Here is a 21,619-nt window from a genome sequence, read left to right as displayed (position 1 = left end):
ATCTGGAAGACTACATTGTTTGAGATACAACAATATTTCTCATTTCGCACTTTAAAATCTCAGTTATCAAAATTATATTCCATGACAAAGCAATGCAGACTTTGGCTAATAACTTCCAAAGCTAAACATTAATACTGACTCAGAAGTGCTATCAAATAGAAGATGAGGCTAACATTTAACTCTTTCTTATAATTGATCCAGAATCATTCTCAACTGAGGGAAGTAACAAGGAAACCGAGCACTGAAGAATTATCACCCAATTGTTACCATTTGCAACAGTGAAAATGCTAACAACAGCTGAAAGTACTAGTAAAGGTTTGGTACACTAGTAACTAGTCTGCCTCTACAGATAAAATTCAGCTAACATGCTGTTATCAACAATCTTTACTTGCTTTCAGTAACTGGGAAGTAGACACCCTCTGCTGCCAACCAAACATTATCTGGACGTTTTTCTTTAACACCGCAAACCTGCAACATGCATAGATGGAGATTTTAAGGCTATCAAGGTAGCAGAAGATACGATAACTATTACATTTGGAACTATCACGATGTCAGTACAATCTTAAGCTCACCTCTTGCTGACCTCCAGCAATTCGGGTGTATTTCTTGTCATGACTGTGGAGATAACCACCAGTGTCGATATGTTGAAGCCTGATTCTTTGGTCTTGCCTCCAAGTTTTCCCACTGCCCTCAATTTCAAGTCTACCAAGGGGAGAAAGAAGAAACAGATCAAACAAAGAGCTGGTGGTTACTAAAAAACCAAGAAGGCAGTACATGTCAGATTGTGTCCAAAGACTGATCCAGCCTTACCTCCAATAGTCCCCGGTATCAGATTCCTTGTCGTCACCGAAGCAGCTGACCTGCAAAATTGTCCACCAATTAATTTCAACTCGAAAACATCAGAAAAACCAACATTAGCGAGCAGTTGATATCATAACATACAACCAAAAACAATGTGATTTTGACATCAGAAACTACAGTTTATTAATGTTGACTACATTGCAAGCAATGGAAAGAGCCATCTAAAATCATATGCCAACTCCACTCCCACCCAAAAGAATAAGAGCACATAAACATATTTTCTTTTGCTTATAGCTATCATCCACCACTTGTGTGAACGGAAATTCCTCATTCCAATCGTCATGTACTCTTTGCTTATTTTTTCTGCTTTTTATTGGATCCACTTATGTCATCAAAAATAAGTGCTCAGTCATTGGAAAATTATAACATGGTGTATCCTATTATTATGGCCTTCAATGAAATCAGGTGATTCACCTAAAACTGTTAGCATTCTTCAAACTAACATTGTAATTTTTATTTAACTCAACAATGAGAGAGTTTTGTTCTACCGTGAACCATTGGCAGAGTTGGGAATATGATCATGGGTGTTCAAACTTATATAGTAAAAAAATCTCAATGAATGAGTCAAGCTACATAATATTTAGTTGTCATTTTTTTCCGTAGTTTGTCCTACGTATCCAAATGCTATATTTAAAATGTGTTTATTTACTGAATTTTAATTGAGCAAAGAAAATCACTTTAAAAAGTTCAGTAAAGAAAATCACCACGCATCAGTAGAACAAAAGGTTGGAAGGTAACAAAAGAGAAAAAAAAACAATAATCTCTAGTGGTATTCGACAGATGGAGAAGTAAAAAAATTCAACAAAAAGACAAGCGTAGTTTATTTTTAAATAGAACTAGTAAAATTATTTGTACTTCATGTGGTGTGAAAAACATGGATAAATTTAAAAATAATATTTTAATAAATTTTGTCGCACTTTCAGATATATACTTATAAAAATTAATAATATATTGTTGAAATCACAAATATAAGCATTTTCATTATAATTAAAATTTCTATTGAACTGCATTTTTCATTATCAAATGTTCCTATAAAAAGAAAAATAATTAAAGAAAACTTTCTTGGTAGATTTATGCGTAATTATATTTCTAATTAAATAAATAATTGAAAGGCCATCCCAGTGCACTAAAGCTCTCGCTATGCATAGAATCCGAGGAAGGGCCCGACCACAACTGCACAAGGGACCAACCAGAAGGGCCTATTGTACGCAGCCTTACCTTGTGTTTCTGCTAGAGGTTGTTTCCAAGGCTAAGCTTGAAATTGTGACCTCTTGGTCAGTTGGTCCCTTGAAGGCAACTTTACCAATTACTCCAAGGCTCCCCTTCAATTATATAAATAATTAATTTATATATTTAATTTTCTTACTTTTTCTTTATCGACTTTGATTTGTGTAATCTTAATTATTAAAATTTCAAATATTAAAAAAGAAAGATGTATCTTACATCTCATTCAAATTTCACGTTGAGTGTTTGATATATGCAGGTAGGAAAGAAGGATATTTTTTTTTTGAGAAAGAGAGGCTATGCAATGGAGATCTTAAGGTGTGAAGGGATGTGTTTAAAGTCCCCGAGTAAAGAAGGATATTTATAATATTAAATGTTTAGATGGTACTTCTTCTTTTTTTATGACAAGGTAAACCCTCGCTCTTGTGCAATAGCTCGTAAACCACACCGGAGAAGTAACTTGTACTAGAGGTGCGATGAGCTCAACCCCGAAGGCAAACCCCCTGCTTTCATTGGCAAGGGGTTCCAAACTTGAGATCTCCAACATGGAAGTCTCAAGCCCAAACCATTGGGCTACCATGAAGGGTTTTAGATGGTACTTCTATAATTTGAAATTTTATATTAAATATGAGTAAAATCTTTCTAATTTACTTTTTTAATAATATATTAAGACAAATATTTAGAAAGAATATAAAGCAATAAAGGGCCTTGTTTAATAATTTGCTTCTTTTTTTTTATGACAAGGGAAACCCGCAGCCGCTACCTTTTGGATGCGCACCGCGTAAAACCTCCGCTCCTATGCAATAGCTCGCAAACCACATAGGAGAGGTAAATAATAATTTGCTTCTTTAATAATATATTAAGATAAATATTTGGAAAGAAAAAAAAGTAATAAAGTAATTAAGAGCTTGTCAATCAAGCTTTGTTTTAAACTGGAAAAAAAAAAATTAACTGCTTCTGCGAGGATTCGAACCCGCAACAACTAACCCACTCAACGCACCCTTGACCACTGAACCATGGTACACAATTATTCCAAGGGTGTTCATTGTGTAATATATAACCTAAATATACAAAATTTCACCCAACGAAGGGTGTTCAGCTGTCCACCCTTGGTATAGTGTAGTGTAGCTCTGCCCCTGCCGTGAACTGAGATGCCAATAGTTTTTCTTTTTGATAAGTAATTAAGCTGCCAATTTGCTTTCCAACAATAACAAACTACGACTAGTTATTACCAAAATTCATATGTAATTTTAGAAAGTTAATAGTTATAATCATATATATATTATGAACACATTTGCATAAGAAAGCCTATATTCGGTGTTAAACACCAACTAAATGTGATGTATTGACTTGGTTATTCATCAACCAGAAAATGTATCACATCGATTTGGTGATGTTACTAAGACACCAACAACAACAACAAACCCACTCCCACAATTGAGGTTTGGAGAGGGTAGTGTGTAATGTGTATGCAAACCTTACCTACCTTAAGAAGGTATAGAGGTTGTATCCCATAGAGGTGATGTTTACTAAGAATGGAACCAGAATGCATATTTTACAATATTTGTTAGAGACGAACGTAGGGAAACTGATTGTCCCATTTTGTTGTTCAATAGAGAATGATGTACCTAATGTCATAATTCACAACATACAACCCACACAGCTGTTTGCATAAAACAATATATAGGCATTATCTCAACCTAAACCAAAGAAAAGGTCAACTCCGATAAATGAAAACATACAACACTCAAGTCATAGGGAAATATTTCTTTGAAAAACTAGATGTTCACATAATCGTGAACGCGTAATCATAATTCTAGTCCATCAAAAATGAGAATTCATCTAGATGACTTTGTGTTACTTTATAAGTTTCACAACAATTAATCCAGGGCATTCTCCCTTTTGGATCTCCAAATGTTTTACCCCAGCTAAACCAAAGTATGGCAAAAGATAGTAGCATTTGGAGGTCAATTTGCGTACTCCTTGGTAAAACTATATCTGCCTTAGGATAGTATCTGTCTCACAATTTTCAAGTGGAAATACAGTATTTCAATCCAAAATTTAAGAAGGTTCAAGGATTAAGTAAGATGTATAAACATACCATCCGCTATCCAGATGGAAGAAGAAATAAAATACATGAGAAGCATCGTGTAACTGAGAAAGAGAAATAAACCAGCCTACAAACCTCCATATTTCCTGATATGGGAGATGCATGCAAATGGCTATGCAACCATTTTCTGGTCTTTATATGTTGCAGCCTGATGATGCTTCCACTCTTAATAGGATCACCTTGCTTGGACGAGTCGGTGCTCCTAACCGCCTGGTGAGAAATCACAGATCTATCAGCTAATGAATTTAAGAAGAAGATAACACTTCAAGACAATCATCTAACATACCCAGTAGCTGTTAGCATCATCTACGCCGGGAAATCCAGTGACTGATTGCTGCCCACTGCCAGAACCATATGGTACATCATGGGAATGCAACCGAAACTTTGTCTTCTCATGCATCAACTTAATCGCGGATCCATATGTAATCTACGAAAACATAAACAGATTGGTGTCCTCAGGGTTAAACCAGAACTACTACTAATTATCATTGGGTTCTATCACACTTTAGATCCTAGCGCAAATGTTTTAGCAAGATATGAGATTGAAATCAAAGTTAGAACAGATTCAATTTCTCAATTAAGCTTGAAACGAAAGATAACAATTACAGGGAATTATATTTCATTACCTGGACGCCTTCGGAAGCAGCGGAGACAGGTGTGGATGTGTAATCAGAGTCAAGGGTGAGAAAAAGAAAGAGGGCAAGGCCGAAGAAGGAAATCGCCATGAGAAGTAAGAGCACAATGAACCAGGTTCTTTGCCAAAATGGAAGATCAAGGTCCGATTCTGATGAGGATTCTTTCAGCACTATTCGCTTCGAGCCCGGTGCACTGGCTTGATTCAATGTCGACGGCGGTGCTGATTTCCTTCTAGTGAGAGTTTGATGTTGTTGTAAGCCTGAGGGAGCCACGATGAAGCTCTTTGCGGATGCCCGGTGGAGCTCCGACGATGTTCCGATTCGGAGGTGAAATTTCAAACAATTTCTACTTTCCAATCTCCGATGATATTTGATGGTCGTTGTGGGCTTTTTTGGCTTGAGCTTAGATGCAGGAGGCTTTTACCTTCCTGATTCCACGTTGGAGGAGCAGTCTAAGCAAATCATTTTTCTCCACGTGGACTTTTGGTGACTTGGCTGGTTCTGATTGGACCACGATAGTTGTTCTATACGTGTCCATGAAGACTGAAACCGGTCGATACGGACCAAATGGTTTCTTACCGAAATTTACCGGACAAACAAACATTTTTGAGAAAACTATACAAATTAGATTAATTAGGCAAAATATTTATTTAACTTGAACCTAATTTAATATATTTATGCTTGATTTAACTCATGATCCAAACTATTTACTTGACTGCTTTCTTTTTTTTATCACTAAATCATTGCTTCTTCATACTTGATTTATCATAGTATTTAGAGTATATATTTTGATGGTATCAAACAGTAATTGAGTAGTCTTTTTCACTTAAACACATCATGTTTCTCTTTGATGCCATCCGTGTTTATATATATTTACGCTAATAATATTAAGGAGGAGTAATTGAGTAGTATTTCACTGAAGTGTTGATTCTTTGATACTATCATAGTATACTTTGATAGTATCAAATAGTAAACGCGCATTAGTAAAAAAAAATATGAGTATAAAAGTAAAGAAATAACCAATTATAAATAGTTTAACTTTTGAGTATAAGTATTATTTTCCCTTTTATCAAATTAGGTAAGTTTTACATTTGAAATGGACAAATTTACTCAAAGTTGTGTGCACCCATTTTATTTTCTAGCTTATTTTAAATCATTTTTTGTACACCCATTTTTCTTGCTTATTTTAAATCATTTTTATTTTATACTTTGTTTAACACATTATATACATTGTTATCTATTAATTATATACATATATATACATTGAATATACACTGGAAGTAAAAAATCTAAAGCTTATCTATAATTATACAAAACTTATGTAATTATATATGTAAAATGCAAATAATGAATAGATATTGTATAAGCTATGTGTAACAATATAAAAATAAATAATATATACTTCTCATATGCAATCTAAAATAGAGTAGAGCATATACAAATTTTACCTCCTACCTTATCTCAGTTGTTTTTATAGACCCCCCCCCCCCCCCCCCCCATAGTTCAATAAAATAGTAAAAAAATGATTTATCAAATAGGAATGTTAAAATTTAATAAATATAAATTGTGCTTTTTAATTCAATGCAAGACGATTGTGGCAAATACAATGACTCAAATAGAGTCGATATTGAATCTACAAAGAGTTTATATAAATGAGAAACTTAATGTATCCAATATAGTTTTCAATAAAAGGAAATTTTACTCTCGTTTATTTTTGAATAAAAGAAGAAAAATGAGTTTCTTAAAAAAAAAATCATCCAACTAAATAGTAATTGAGGAAGAAAGGGTATACCTTTAATACAGTTTCACAAAGAAAAATAATAATTTTTACATTTGAAAGGAGAATTTATAATTTTTAAAAACAAGTTTGAAAAAATATTACAAGTGAAACAATAATTTTTACTCAGAAAATTTATTTTATTTTTAAATGGAATTCATGTCCCACGACATGATCACAAAAGAGAAAACTTGAAACATCAACTCTCATGTCGTCTTGGTCTCTTGGATCAAAATAAAGAAAAAGTCTTATTTCTTATATTTCTTTAAAGTTATTTTTATCCAGAGACTTATTTCATAAAAAGAAAAAAAAGTTATATTAGTATAAAACTAGAAGCAAAAATCAAATTTTTAAAAAAGTTTGTAATAAAATTTGGACAGAATAAAAATTTGTAGTAAAATTTGGACGAAATAAAGGTTTGTAATTAAATTTGGATGAAGTAAAGGTTTGTAATAAATTTTGGACGAAATAAAGATTTGTACTAAAATTTGGACCGAATAAATAAATAAAAATGTAATAACTTTCAAAACCTAATCAATATTGCCTCCTATATAAAGATGTTATCGACACTTCTCATTTCAAACACAACTAAAATCACTGCCGCGGAGATGAAGGAAATTCAGGATTACGGCGATGACGATGAAGAAAATCAGTTTCGACATCAATCCATCTGCCTCTCCCTTGTTTCCACCTGTATTTTTTATTTTTTTTTAAAAAGGGTATAGGGGAAGGGGAAATAGCGAGAGGATTACAATTTGTAGAATCGAATTCTTATCAATAGGATAGATGCTTAGGTAAACCAACTAACTGAACTACTAAAATTCCTTAATTTTCATTTTATTTACAAGAATAACAATTTATGAGTAAATGCAAGTGAGTACGAAATAATTGAATTTGCAATCTTTATTAGAAAAGTTTAATATATGTGCGCGTTGCTTTAATTTATTTTTTATAGATTTATGCTCACCTATCTAATTTTGTCTCTACCAACAAGGACAGTAGCGAAGTGGTAAGAGATCTCGAGTCCCCTTGGGTAGGGAGTTAGTTCCCTTTGTTAGGAAACATTTTAACCCTAATGTGTGACTTTCTAGCGTGATTCATATTTACTCGAATTTTAATATGAATGCCAAATACTGGACGGAAAAAAATCTAATTTTGTCTCTGACCAAGGAGCAAGGCTTGGTATTTCCAAATTTAAATAATTTTTTTTGAAAAAGATTAAAAAATATATTTTAAAAACTTATTTTTAATTTAAATTAATAAAGCCAAAAGTGGAGAAATACTAACTTTAATTCAGTTTTTCTAAGAAAATAATTTTTTAAAAAATAATTCAGTTTTTCTTGTTCGGTTTTTTGAAAAATAAAATAATTTTTTTGACAGATGTGCTCTACCTCTGCTGCATGCGTTCCATCTTCTCTCTCTTACTTACTTGTCCTTTGTTCAGTAGTACTGGTATCACCTTTTGGGTCTTTTGATTTCTTTTGGTTTTGCAGTGCTCTCGTTTGCTCTGGAAAAAAGAAATGGGTGCCCTGGTTTGTGTTTCCGTTTCAGATGAAGAGGAAGAACGGAACAAAAAACTTCTTGAAGCTGGGAATGAGCTGCTTCAGCAGCCTACTTCTTCTTCTAAAGAGGAGCTTCTGGAGAAACTTGATGTGAGACCCTTTTCTTTTCTCTTGCCATTTGTTTATCTGCTTAGACCCAAAAGTACATAAGGTCCAAGGGGTCTCAATTTTTTGTACTTACTCCTGTTCGTTGCTGCAATGCTGTTGTTTGTAATTTGTTTAATTTCTTTATAACAGAATTCTTAAACTGTTCTGAAATTTGTTTTAGGTTACCAATTTTTTAATTAATCATAGGATGAAAGGACCCTAATTGGTTACCAACCTTCTTTGATGTGCAAGGAACATGTTGAGAATAGTAGATATCAAAATCTAGGTCTAGGTGCTAGGTTAGATAATAACTTTTTTACTTTACAAGATCAGAAAGTAATACCCAATGAACAAACAACAAAGCATAAGACTAAAGAATCATTTCAATGTGGTATAATATTCATTGATGGATAAGGTTCACATTCGCCTCCTGTGCAAGCCTAAATGTTCCCAAGTGTGAACATCTACCCCCCACAATCCCAAATCTACAGACAAACCACAACAACAATAACATACCTAGTGACCGGTGTAATGCCACGAGTGGGATCTTGGGAGGGAGGCGTGCAAGCATCCTTACCCCAAATCTACATAAACGGGGGATCAAAATACAAGTGAAAGAATGTTCTTGTATTATTTTGAGAAGCCAAGGTGACAACCTTTTTAGGCGGTGGATATCTCAGCCTTCGTAATATTACTGATTTCATAAGGACTTTAGGGAATCCATAAGATAACACAATCTTTGAATTATCTTATGGTTTCCCTAAACTCTTTATGAAATCAGTAATATTACGAAGGCTGAGATATCCACCACCTAATACTATATGCTTGAATTGTTTGGCAAACCAAGATAGCCAAAAAAGTTGTCACCTTGGCTTCTCAAGAACATTCTTTCACTTGTAATTTTGATCCCACATTTATGTAGATTTGGGGTAAGGATGCATGCACGCCTCCCTCCCAAGACCCCACTTGTGGCATTACATTGGTCACTGGGTATGTGGTTGTTGTTTGTCTGTAGATTTGGGATTGTGGGGGTTAGATGTTCACGCTTAGGAAGTTTTTAGGCTTGCGCAGGAGGCGACCTTATCCATCAATGAATATTATACTATATTGACTGATTCTTTAGTCTTGAGCTTTGTTGTTTGTTCTTTGGATATTACTTTCTGATCTAGTAAGGAAAAAAAGTTATTATCTAACATAGACCTAGATTGTGATATCGACTATTCTCAACATGTTCCTTGCACATAACTAGGGAAGAAGGATCAGTCAACATGATCAATCTTGAATCATTATTGTTCTGAAGGAACTTGGCCTAGCTTTCCCTTCTTGTGCTTTTACTTAAGTTTTATCACAGATTATGATTTCCATTTGGCATTGTTTATTCACTTTACCTGGTAATGGAATTATATATATATGTTCTTTTATTTCTTGATGTGTAAAGGACATAATCAGGGTTCCTGATGGATGAAAGAACATATAACTGTGGAAAGAGAGATGTTTGACCTTGTGACGTAGTTTAGAACTTTATTTGTTCTCTATTTGCTACAAGATCTCATGATCTAGATTTCATTTATTATCCAGAGAAGTGCTTCCAATGTATTTGACATGGTTCAAACATTTTTTTAATGGTATGCAAATTTCAGAATTTAGAGCATCTTTTGTCAATGGTGAAGCAAGTTCCCCCTGCAGCAGCACGAGATGCTTTTCGGCCTGCAATGGAAGCACTAGTTGCAGATGGACTTCTACGACATCCTGACATAGATGTGAAGGTGTCAGTTGCATCTTGCATTAGTGAGATCATGAGAATTACAGCTCCAGATCAACCATATGATGATAGCAGACTTACGGCAAGTACAATTCATACAACCTTCTTTGCCCAAGTTGGAAGTTAGATTGGTTTCCAGTCTCTCTTCTAACTAAGCTGTTTTGCTTTGTAATTGATGGTTCATATTCTGTAGTAGTTATGCATCTATGATTTTCTTGGATGCATGAATAGTATTTATACATACTCACTGTTGGTTTCTTGCTCAATTGGTGGACAGGACTTTTTTGAGCTTGCAGTGTTGGCATTTGGGAAATTGTCTTGCTTGGATGGTCGCTGTTATTCAAAGGCTGTCTCTATTATTGAAGTTCTTGCAAAGTACCGAACGTGCGTGCTGATGTGGGATCTCGAGTTAGATGCGTTGATTGTTCAGATGTTTCAACATTTTCTGAATAGTATAAGGTATATATCCAATGATGTGATTCATTCATAATTTTCTAAAGGAAAGAGGGATTGGACCGGGTGTAACTTTGCTGGTATTTTATCTTTTGTTGTTCATTTGTTTTTCTGGTAAATGTATGCTCTGTCCTTGCCACAAGTTGAGGTATTACTTTTCCCTTTTCCTTTTCATTTATTTATTTGTGCACTGTCAACCTAAAAGAGCAGAACATTCATGAATGAGATGAGTAATTGCTTGTGACTACTGCTATCTTGTGGTTCAGTATATTTTAGTTAGCTACTTGGCTTAGAGTTTTGTCTTGGTCAATATCTATCTTAGGACTTGGGAGAAATTCTATATGGGTGCCTCAGCAGTTGCATGTCCTTGAAAGATTGTCCCAGCTGAGAACAAGCAATTCAGTGAGCCCTTTTTTTGGAACACAAATTGTTTTATTTCGAATTGATTTGGGCTTTGAAGGTGATCAATTGATTATGCCCAATTCAGAATACATAGAGCTAGTAAAATGGGAGTGCAAACGTGGAAAAGAACAACAGTGATTTATAGTGTTGTTTTTCCTCTTCTCTGTTTTGGTAACATGAAGAAAGTTGAGATTTTGGTAGTTGTGGATCAGATTGGTAGACTTAAGCCACCAGGGGTTAGCTCAATAGGCACCGATTGAGGGACTTCAGTGTTATGTCACAAGTTAGAGCCCTGCCCCAAGTGAACTAAATCCAGTATTTAAGTGGAGAAGGGTAGAGGAGCGGGCCCATCATCCCCAAGTTTCAAAGGTTGCAGTTGGCCAAAGGGTTGTTCCAGTTGTTTTCTTGATCTTAAAAGAGAGATTGGTAGACTTGAAAAGTAAAAAGGAAAGGAAGTAAAGGCTGAAAGACCAGGAGGACTGGGAGAAACTATGTCTCATTTCTGGCACCAATCAACTACTAGGTGCAGTTTCAGCAGCTTCAATCAGTCTCACGATGAAGAGAAGTCACTTCCAAATGAATTTACCCCACTCACCAGAAGACTAAATCACCATGCTAGTCCATATTTAGTCGATATAACCACTCTCCATGAAGCATGCACATTTCTATCTGGGAGAAAATCTCCACAACTTACTATAAAAGCGTTGTATTATAGGTGGACAGTCTCCTAATTCCTTCCCCCTCCATGTGGGAACCATAATCTTCTTCCACTCTACTAGGTGAAGTTCCTATTACACTTCTTACCCTTCCAATAAAAATCCCCAATGATCTTCTCCAAATTGCTGAAACACTTACAAGCATGCACAATATAGACAATAGATATAAAATATGTGTGTATATTAAGGAGAGTCGATATACTTTATCTTCCCTCCCTTAGTATATAATCTTTTCGTCCACTCAAATTTTTCTGGGATCTCAACAACCGGCTGCCAAGTATCCAACTTCTAATACTTCAATGTCTGACTATCCAAATTCGAAATCTGATAAGTATGATATTTTCTTATCAAACTAACTCTTCGAATATAAATTAAATATTTTTCCACTATCACTAATAATCATAATTCAATTATACATGTTAAAATTTGTACCAATCATACACACTTATAGCAATGGGATGGAAGGAGTATATGACAGTTTTAGCAGAATATTCATCGTTGTACCTTCATATATTGAATACTGCATAAATGAACTTATATGCTGAGGTACATAGCATGTCAAAGTGTACCGCATTCTTTTTTTCTTCATAAAGTTCAAAGACTACCAGTTCCTCAGTATGCCATTTTTTTCTTCTGGGAAATGGTTGATCATGTTTTGTCTCTTGCCCCATTTTAAGGCCAGACCACCCTGATCAAGTATTCATGGACATCGAGGAAATAATGAGCATTATAATAAAAGAGAGTGAAGAAATTCCAATGCAGCTTCTGAACATCCTCATAAGTAGTGTTAAGAAGGAAAACCAGGTATAGCTTTTCCTTTACAACTTTATTCATTTATCTTTCTCATTATTTTTAATGACATCTTCTTCTGGTTTAGAATGTGTCACCTCGTTCCTATGTGTTGGGAGAGAGAGTTCTTCAAGAAAGTGCTGTCAAACTTCATCCATATCTTCCAAAAGCAGTGAGGTCCCTCGGCATTTCCATTAACAACTACTCGGAAGTTGTTGAATTGATTTGGATTGAGGCACTTGAAAGTAAAACTACGGTGGGTCTATCTGATAATCAAAGTAATTGCTGCAATTATTTGTAAAAAACATGATTGTTTAGTTGTGTAATTCTCCATTTCTCATTCTCTTTTCTAAGTTACAAAGAATGGAGTTCCCACCCCCACCTCTTTTTTCTAAGATTATTAGATCTTCCGTATTTCCTGAACAACTGATTAAGCACTGATCCTAGAACATATTTACTACATTTCAGCATTCCTTTTCCGTATTTCTTTTTACTATTATAAACTCAGGAATGTGTACACGTTTTCCACCAAGCTGTCCTCATTTTTAGACTAGCTTGAGAAAGATAAAACTTAAGCTCCTTTATGAGATAGTCAGAAACTCTTCTTGTTTTACTGATTATTTGTTGATCTAAAGGTGATAAGTAAAGGTAACTTCACAGATTATAGGTGATATTTGTTCTGGATTTAATGATGTGAATTCTTCCTTTGCTACACACTTGTCAGGTGGAAAATGCTCCCGAAGAGCTTGCACCACATGCTGCACCTGACATAGTTGTTCCGTTCTTAGATCAAGCACCTATTTTGCTAGGGAAAGATGATCCCAAGCATAAAGACAATGATGTCGTTCTAGAGACGGATACAATTTTAAAGGAATCAGAACATGGAGATGCAATTAAGCAGCAAAAAAGTACCGATTCAAGGACCACCTTGCAATCTGAAAACTTGGGATTCGTAAATGCAGCAGCCAAAAAAGCAGTAGATCCAGAAGCTACACAGACTTCAAAGAAAAGAGGTTGGAAGCCTAATTTTTTGAACAAACCAGAGGAAGGATACGATCATGCTTGGGTAAGTGGAGAAAGGAGGTCAAAAGCCCGTATTCTCTTGAAGGATTGTGGGAAAAATACTAAAAAGAGAAGTAGTTGTTCACCTAAATGTGCAATCTCCAAAGGATTGTATGGTGAGGAGAAGACTCCAATAATGACTTGTATAAAGAGACACCAAAAGGAGAAAAATGACAAATCAATTTCAGCAAGAGATGCACCAGGAGCTATAACCAAGAAGAAAGTCTCACAACCTACATCTGTTGCTTCAGAAGAATTTGCTGTTGTGGAGGCATTAGAAGAGAAACATGAAAAAGACGACAAGAAAAATATACCAGCCAGATATCGTGATAAAAGACGGAGGTTATCCGTTGATGAATCAGGAGCTGAGGTAAATTAAAGTATTAAACAGTTAACGCCAATTGGCTGAATTCGTTTTGGCAACAACCTCTCTACCTCCACGAGGTAGTGGTAAGGTTTGGGTACACTCTACCCTCCCCAGACCTCACTTTGTGGGATTTCATTGGGTATGTTGTTGTATTTATTCTGCTCCCGGACTATTTTTTTTTATCAAGTAAAAGTATTTTCATTCATAAATATGGCTAAACTTGCCGTATACAAGAGATATACCAAAAAGCAAAGAATCTACACACTATGATTCTCTACACACTCCATCCAATCCTCTATACAACAAGGAATTTTCTGATTATGCCAAAAGAAAATAAGGGAACGGAGACTACTTCTCAACTAAGAGAAACTTGACTCTACACCTTCAAAAACTCTCCTATTTCCTCTTTTTACACCACCCACGATAGTTCTGGGCTTAATGTATACGTAAATTGAATTGTGCAGGCATTGGGCTTTGTCTTCTCAATCACCAAAGAAAGCAACTTTGCGAAAACCTCTAAGGATCAACGGAGAAGGAAGAATTCACCATCACAAGAAAAGGTAAACATCTGTAATCATTAATTAGAGCTGGCTTATAGTTAATGATATTAGACAACTTTCAGTAGGTGATTACTAAAGTGAATGTACTCGTTTTGGAATATTATGTGGATTCTAGTAAAGTATTTAGTATACCCCTTAGTTTGGACTTATTATGTACATAAATCGATCCCTGCAGGCATTAGGTTCCGTCTCAAACACCAAAGAAAGAACCTCCCCCAAAACCTCTAAAGAACAACGTAAAAGGAAGAACTTGCCATCACAAGAGGTAAACATCTGTTATCATTAATTAGAGCTGGCTTATAGTTAATGATATTAGGCAACCTTCAGTAAGTGATTATTAAAGTGAATGTACTCGTTTTGGAATATTATGTGGATTCAAGTAAAGTATTTAATATACCCCTTAGTTTGGACTTATTATGTACATAAATTGATCTCTGCAGGCATTAGGTTCTGTCTCAAACACCAAAGAAAAAACCTCCCCCAAAACCTCTAAAGAACAACATAAAAGGAAGAACTTGCCATCACAAGAAGAGGTAAACATCTGTTATCATTAATAGAGCTGGCTTATATTTAATGATATTAGACAACCTTCAGTAAGTGATTACTAAAGTGAATGTACTTGTTTTGGAATATTATATGGATTCAAGTAAAGTGTTTGTTCTACCCTTAGTTTTGGGCTTATTATGTACAAAAATTGAGTGGTTCAGGCATTGGGCTCTGTCTCAATCATCAAGCAAAGCAACTTCCCCAAAAGCTCTAAAGAACAGCGTAAAAGGAAGAACTCGCCATCACAAGAAGAGGTAAACATTTATTATCTTTAATTAGAGTTAACTTACAGTTAGTGAGATTAGACAACCTTTATCAAGTGATCACTAAAGTGAATGTTCCATAAAATTTGCCAGTGAGGTTATTTATGTGCTGAAAGTAGTTTTACTTTTGTTTATTTAACTTAAGAGTAGAGGATATTTTCTTTTTTTCTATCTTCAACGTGACTGTCCTCTACCTGTGATACAGTCCTGATGTCATGAAATTTTATAAAGAAGTTACCAGTTGTAACTGAAGAGAAAAGACTTTTGACTAATAATGAATCTGATGTGGATACTTTTCAACACTTCCACCTTGTCTCTAGATGTATCAGTGTTTGCTCTCTAGACTGATGATCATCTCTATAATCTTTTCCTTAGGATTCTGCGGATAAGGTTGTCAGAGAGCATGGCAAGGAGCTCGTTGGCTGCAGAGTAAGGGTTTGGTGGCCACTTGATCAAGTGTATGTGATTTCACTGAATATGTATATTTTTTTTTTTGAGAATGAGTTGGGGACCCGATGTGGATGGGGGTATTTTATGTAGCCAAGCTTCAGATATTCCTGTTAAAAGTTTAAATGTTGACTTGCTCTTTCACTGAGTGAGTCACATTTTTTTCATCTGAATAACTCTGAATGAATTGCTTTGTCATAAATTTCTGAATATGAATAATGCATATGCATCAGCCTCAGTTGTGATGTCAATTACAGAAGTAGGCAAGCAATTTGTCAATGGTAGGTAGTAGCAACTAGAATATTGTATAAAGAATTACTGAGCTCTGTTTAAATCATGAAGACGATACTGGCTTATATTGGACCCCAATCAACTGGAAGGAGCAAAGAAGAGGGTATAGTATGGTCAACTACAATCTTAAAGTTTCTTGCTATAAAAATTAAATACAAGTACTTGTTGTAGTCCAGCCGTAATAATGACTCAAGGGCATCTAAACTCTTGGCATGAAACTCTGGGTTGATGGCTTGTCGTTGAGAAGGGGGAACTGGTACACTTGCATGTTAAGTTGTTAACAATGTTTGACTAAAAGCTGAAAAAGGTAGATCTGACGAGTCGAAATATACAAGTAGTGATATCTGTGTTCCATTTTCAAGCTTAATTCCACTCATTGAATGCTCACATTCTCAAAAACAGAGATTTATGAGGGCCTAACATTATAGGTTATATTTGAGAAAGATAATGGTTCAGCTGATTCTCTATGCCTTAAATAGAAAATGGGGGTTCTTTTCTTTTTTTCCCCTGAAAAGAAAAGGTTTTTAATATGGGGATATATCTTGATCAAAGAAAAAAAATATGGGAATATATGTTTAAAATCTGATGTTCAACCAATAGAGGGACCTTTCTTAAGGTAAAATAAGTTAAAGGACATCGTTAAGCAGATGCATCTTGTTGGTGCTTGGTTTTGTCATTGCATCATATTAGATATTTGGTAGTATCTGCCCAAAAAGATTTGGTGTTTACTTTCTTCTTCTTCTTTTTTTCAAAAATATTCTTAGGTCCATACAGGCAGACTTTTGAGCATTGAGCTTCTTATTATCCCTTTTTGTTTTAGAATTTTGACACATTACTTTTTTCGTTCTAATGAGGTTCATTTTTTAGTTCAAATGTCATATCACGTAGCATTCACATTCTGTAGGTTCTATGAAGGACTTGTCACTGATTTTGACCATTCAGAGAAGAAGCACACGGTAAAGATTTAGAATGGCTATATAAACATTATTTTTCTTGTATATTAATTGAGTTCAACTGCTTTATGTAATCATACATTCGTACTCCCTTAAATGCTGGTTGATGCTCCTCATATGCTAATAGGCTGGTATCAGTCTACAGTTTCACAGGTTGTCAGAATCTAAATTGAAGCTAATTTGGCAAGCAATTTTCTAAGCCTTGGAAATGTTTCATCATTCATGTTTTTCATGATATTCTAAGGTGATCTATGGAGATGGCGATCAAGAAATGCTTAATCTTACAAAGGAACGCTGGGAACTAGTTGACAATGACAATGCATCAGATCCTGTGGGTTCCTGCCAGGCTTTTCTTTTCCCTTCTCTTCTCTACCCGTCTGTTCTGTGCTTGTCTTTATTTGCATGACTTATTGGATGGATGTATTTCAGATACACGAGATTGCTCCTGGTCCAAGTGATTTGTCTGACATGTAAGCTTCATTCACCTGATTTCTCATTCATGGCAAGTAATTTGATGATTTGAAATGCTGCTTGAGAGCTAAATATTAGCGTCAGAATAGAACTTAGATCATTGTGACATGCTGGATAGCTTTAGATGCTATAGATGAAGCACCTTCTTTTTTTTTAGCATCCCTAGGAGTTCCCACCATTTTTGCTCCCTTGATGACTTGAACCCACAACCTCAGGTTTGGAGGTGGAGAGTGCTTGCCATCCGAGCAACCCCTCTTGTCAACCACCTTCATTTAGCTTTTCCTGTGTGGTGCTTATTTTGTGTTCTTTAATTTTTCTTTTGGTGCATCGAATCTAACTCAACTATCCAATTTTAATCTTTTTCTCTCACATAGACATGCATATACCTGCAAGTCTCTCGCTGAAAATGTCACCCTTTTTTGCCTTCAGTAAAACTTCTCGATAGATTAGGTGTCCAAACTTCAACTCTTTTGCATTCCCTATTTTACTAGTTTGCTTCTGTTGCTGTGTTATTTGGTGTCCGTATCTTCAGATAAGCTACCCATACACATCTGTCTTCACCTATGTATGCATCAGAAAATTGATACTTGTATCCAATCAGATATTATGCAAAATCTTCTTGCAAAGGTGGGGATTAAAACCTCCCTTTTCGTCTCCTGCCTTATTTAATCTGTTTACATAATTACATATAAACAAGCCTCCCTCATTTTTTTGAAGAAAACAAGCATGACGTTATACTTCATTTTCCAGATATTTACAGTTTTTTTCTAGCATTTATGTTGATAGGTTATTCCTTTTAGTATATTCGGGATGTAAACAAAATATAAGACACTTTGTTAGAGTTTATTCTAAATGTAAATGCTAAAAGGGAAAAAAACAACTAAAAGTCAAGCACTGATGTATGTGAACTATGAAGCAACAAAATGGTGTTATGTTTGTACTGAATTTTTTTCCCTTTTTGAAATATTGATGAACTTCTGACATAAAACCTAGTAAAATAAGAGTGTCAATGAAATTTGGGTGGGTATTCAATATGTTTACTGATTGCATTTGATGTTAATTGTACAGTGGCGCAGATGGTTTCTGTAAATCTTTTTAAGGCATCAGCAGGACTACTGGGTCACTTACACTAATGCAAAAATAAAGTCACTAGAAGTACTATGTTCTCTTGTGACCTTTAGGATAAAATACTATGGCACATTTGAAAGTTAATATTTTTTTATGTTGTACTTCGAAGCTATTGCTTTCTCAAATATCTATGTGAAACAATTTTAGTGGTTGATAAGTATTACATAAGTTGTTAATGTGCAGGCGCCTTGGTTGCATTATTGATTCATATCGCCATACAAGGAAAAAAAAGAAGGTGAGAGTACTTGTGTGGAAGCTTTCTTCCTATGAGCTACACATCTTTGGCTTGCCCCTTGCACTTTAATTGTACTTTGTGCTTTAAGCCCCAATAGAGTTTGGCGCTTTTCTGCGGTTCTTGTTTTTGTTATATACTTTTAATGGATAGTATCTTTCTCCTTGCTTCTGCTGAGCATCTTCATTTAATGAAAGTATATCTCACCTATTTTATGTTATCCTGGTTTATTATTTAATAAAGAACTGCTGGTATTATCCTATTTCACCTATTTTACGGAGTTGATATTGTTTTGGGTAGAACGTGCATGAGTTAAAACCATTCTCCATGGACTGAAATGTGTTTCACTTTATGAAACCTATATTCTCTGCATTCTTAGTGTCAGTTTTTTGAGCAGGCTTTGAATGTTGATAATGATGTGCCGTTGCTAACTCCTGGTACTGAAAGCAAGAAGAAGGCATGCAGCAAAACAAAGTTATATAGTGTAAGTTGGTGCTACTTCAATTGTAGTCGGGTACACTAATCATTGACTCTTTCTCTTCTCTTCTGTAGTCATCTTATTTCAGAGGGTTTTCCACACTGTCATCTAAGTTCTGCTACGTTGTACGTTGTCATCTCCTTCTAACTAAACATTACACTTTGCCATCTCTAAGCACTAAGATCCAATCACATTATCTGAAAGAAAATAATGACTTCTGAAAGAACGAAATAGCCCTTCCTTGTAATTAAAACTTTCAAAAGAGAAGTTATAAGCGAAGATTCACGTTCAGGTGAATTAATTTTGCCTTGCTAAATTAGTCCTTTTCACCCTGCATGACAACCATTTTGGTCTCTAAAAGTGTTCACAGAGTGTCATTGTGAATGGCAAACTGCAGCAGAAGTTTAGTACAAAGTGAACCCAGGAAGCATGCATGGCAAAGTGATAAAAATTTGAAATACTTAATCTTAGTAATTACTTCATAACACCTATCTATGCTCAAAATTTTGGCAGGGGAAAGCAACTGACGATCCGATGACTCCAACAATGTAAGTTATTTTTATCACATTTAGACCCCCTTTGCATGATAATAAATGGAATTCGAGCTAAACAAAGTATTTTTTTTATGAAGGACCATGCAACATAATTCAACTCCAAAAGGAGTGCACCAAAATAAAGGGATCAAGGTTGAAGGTTCAGAATCTGGAGTAGACGAAAATACAAGGAGTTTGACAACAACTACAAAGGTGTCGCCCGAAGATGGTGATGTGTCCAGTGAGCTGGTGGATGTGCGTGGCTATAAAGTAAAAGTGAGCAGTGCTCCTATACTTGCTGCCATTTTTGCGAAGTATGGTGACATTACAGTAAACTGTCAATGTAAATCACTGGCTGCCAGAGCTTCCCTGCTTGATGTTGTTAGTGATGTTGTCAGGCGGCTGAAAACCGGTGATGTTAGTATTTCTTCCATTAAAGCTATGAGATCTGTAGTCTCTGATGCTGTGGATGCCAAGCTTGATGTAGCTTGGCTGCAACAGTATCTGGATGAGATCTCTAAAGAGGAGGATATGGAGAAAAAGTCTTCCTTACTAATGGCGTTAAGAGAGACTACCATGCTCGTCTCTAAAGCAGCTAAAAAGGATTTGGTAGAAAGGAACAAGGAGGTCTTAGCAGCAGAGAAACGACTCAAAAAGGCTGAAAGGCGCTTGCGAGAGGCCCAAAACCGAGCAGGAGAGGTGCAAAGGTCTGTCAAAGCATTTGAAATACTGGGTGAAAAAGTTCAGCAGGACATCAAGGAGGCGAAGGATCAAGAACAATATTGGCTGAGTAGGTTGAGTGAGCTTTTATAGCCCACAACTGTTTTATCCCTCTACTAATTTTTCTGAACACTAAGACGGTTATCTTGACATGGCTTATTTTTGTGAATGATCATCATGAAGCTGGCAAAATTGCTCATGGTTGAATTTTATTTTGTACATGATGGTAAATTTAACTCTTTTTGTAAACATTCGCATTTTGTGTAGCATCGAGTTTGTCATATAGCAAAAACTAAACTGGAATGTTTGTATGTAATGCTACAACTCCTTGAACAGTTGCAGTGTCTACTGTCTAGTATATTCTGCTTAAGGTAATTTTGAACTAATCCATTGCATTGTGAATTCATCTGAATCTAGTATTTTTATGTGTAAAAATTTAAAATAAATAGCATCCATGAAGTCATAACTTTAGTAATATAACGGGTTTAATGCTAAGAACCTTGGTGGTTGAACCCATAGAGCTTATAAAGTTTTGATTTGCCTTTGCCCACCTCCCCCCCCCCCCCCCCCTCCCCTCCTCCCATTCGGCGATGCTTCAGATAATTAAATTTACATTTTTATGTGTTGGTAGAATATTAGTCATATAAGTAAAAGAAAAAATGTCCTTCACGTTCTTCAAAATTCATCGTCAGAATGGTTTCAGTTTGTTTAAATATTATTCTTAATTGCTTACATTTACTAATTAATTATTAATACCGTGTATTTTTCAACTTAAGTTCAAAAGCTTGTGCATTTTTTTGTTACGATCAGAAGCATTCGTTGTAAGTGTATTAACTATAACTTACAACGACTGTCCAAGTCTTTTTCCCCTCACAATCGCGTGGTTCAGAATGTGTATTAATTAACTATAACTTAGCAATAAATTTTTATTTTTTACTATCAACAAACAAGACAATTCTTCATTGATCTTATTTTTATCTTCCAATTTTTATTTGAAGGATATTTTCTAACATATCTCTGACGTAAATTCTTAACTTATCTTTTTACTAACAACAAACAATTAGGAATTAAAAAAAAAGTGGAAGCATCTTAACGGCGTCACAGTCAAGATCCAAAATGAATAATCCGTCAAAAAAAAAAAATCAATGAAAAAGAATACAGTCGTAGAGAACGAATCCATTAAAAAAACT

At 35.1% G+C, this 21,619-nt stretch overlaps 1 protein-coding gene and 1 pseudogene across 1 annotated transcript; one reads left to right on the top strand and one right to left on the bottom strand.

Annotated features, from left to right (window-relative positions):
* Positions 1-186: 186 nt before the first annotated feature.
* On the bottom strand, positions 187-5,229 carry LOC125832430 (stromal cell-derived factor 2-like protein). Its single transcript, XM_049511582.1, has 6 exons — positions 4,822-5,229; positions 4,482-4,622; positions 4,271-4,405; positions 811-860; positions 573-702; positions 187-468 (listed from the first exon to the last, which is right to left on the bottom strand). Exons 1-6 carry the CDS (start codon positions 4,918-4,920, stop codon positions 385-387), a joined length of 639 nt encoding a protein of 212 aa, XP_049367539.1. The 5' UTR covers positions 4,921-5,229; the 3' UTR covers positions 187-384.
* Positions 5,230-8,021: 2,792 nt separating this feature from the next.
* LOC125832260 (sister chromatid cohesion protein PDS5 homolog D-like) lies at positions 8,022-20,549 on the top strand (annotated as a pseudogene).
* Positions 20,550-21,619: the final 1,070 nt, after the last annotated feature.

This window comes from Solanum verrucosum, unplaced genomic scaffold (genome assembly GCF_900185275.1).
Source record: "Solanum verrucosum unplaced genomic scaffold, falcon-dt-bn FXZP01000009.1, whole genome shotgun sequence".
In the NCBI taxonomy this organism is placed as follows: Eukaryota; Viridiplantae; Streptophyta; class Magnoliopsida; order Solanales; family Solanaceae; genus Solanum; species Solanum verrucosum.
The sequence above is the reverse complement of the archived record's forward strand: the minus strand, read 5'-3'. Positions and strand labels throughout refer to the sequence as shown.

Bases quoted from the DNA above. Each gene is read 5' to 3' on its own strand.
- LOC125832430 (XM_049511582.1), bottom strand. From the start codon at position 4,920: ATGGCGATTTCCTTCTTCGGCCTTGCCCTCTTTCTTTTTCTCACCCTT. The intron at 4,623-4,821 runs GTAATGAAATAT...ATGTTTTCGTAG, and splicing joins CTGCTTCCGAAGGCGTCCAG to ATTACATATGGATCCGCGAT. The intron at 861-4,270 runs GTTTGTAGGCTG...ACAATTTTGCAG, and splicing joins CCATATCAGGAAATATGGAG to GTCAGCTGCTTCGGTGACGA.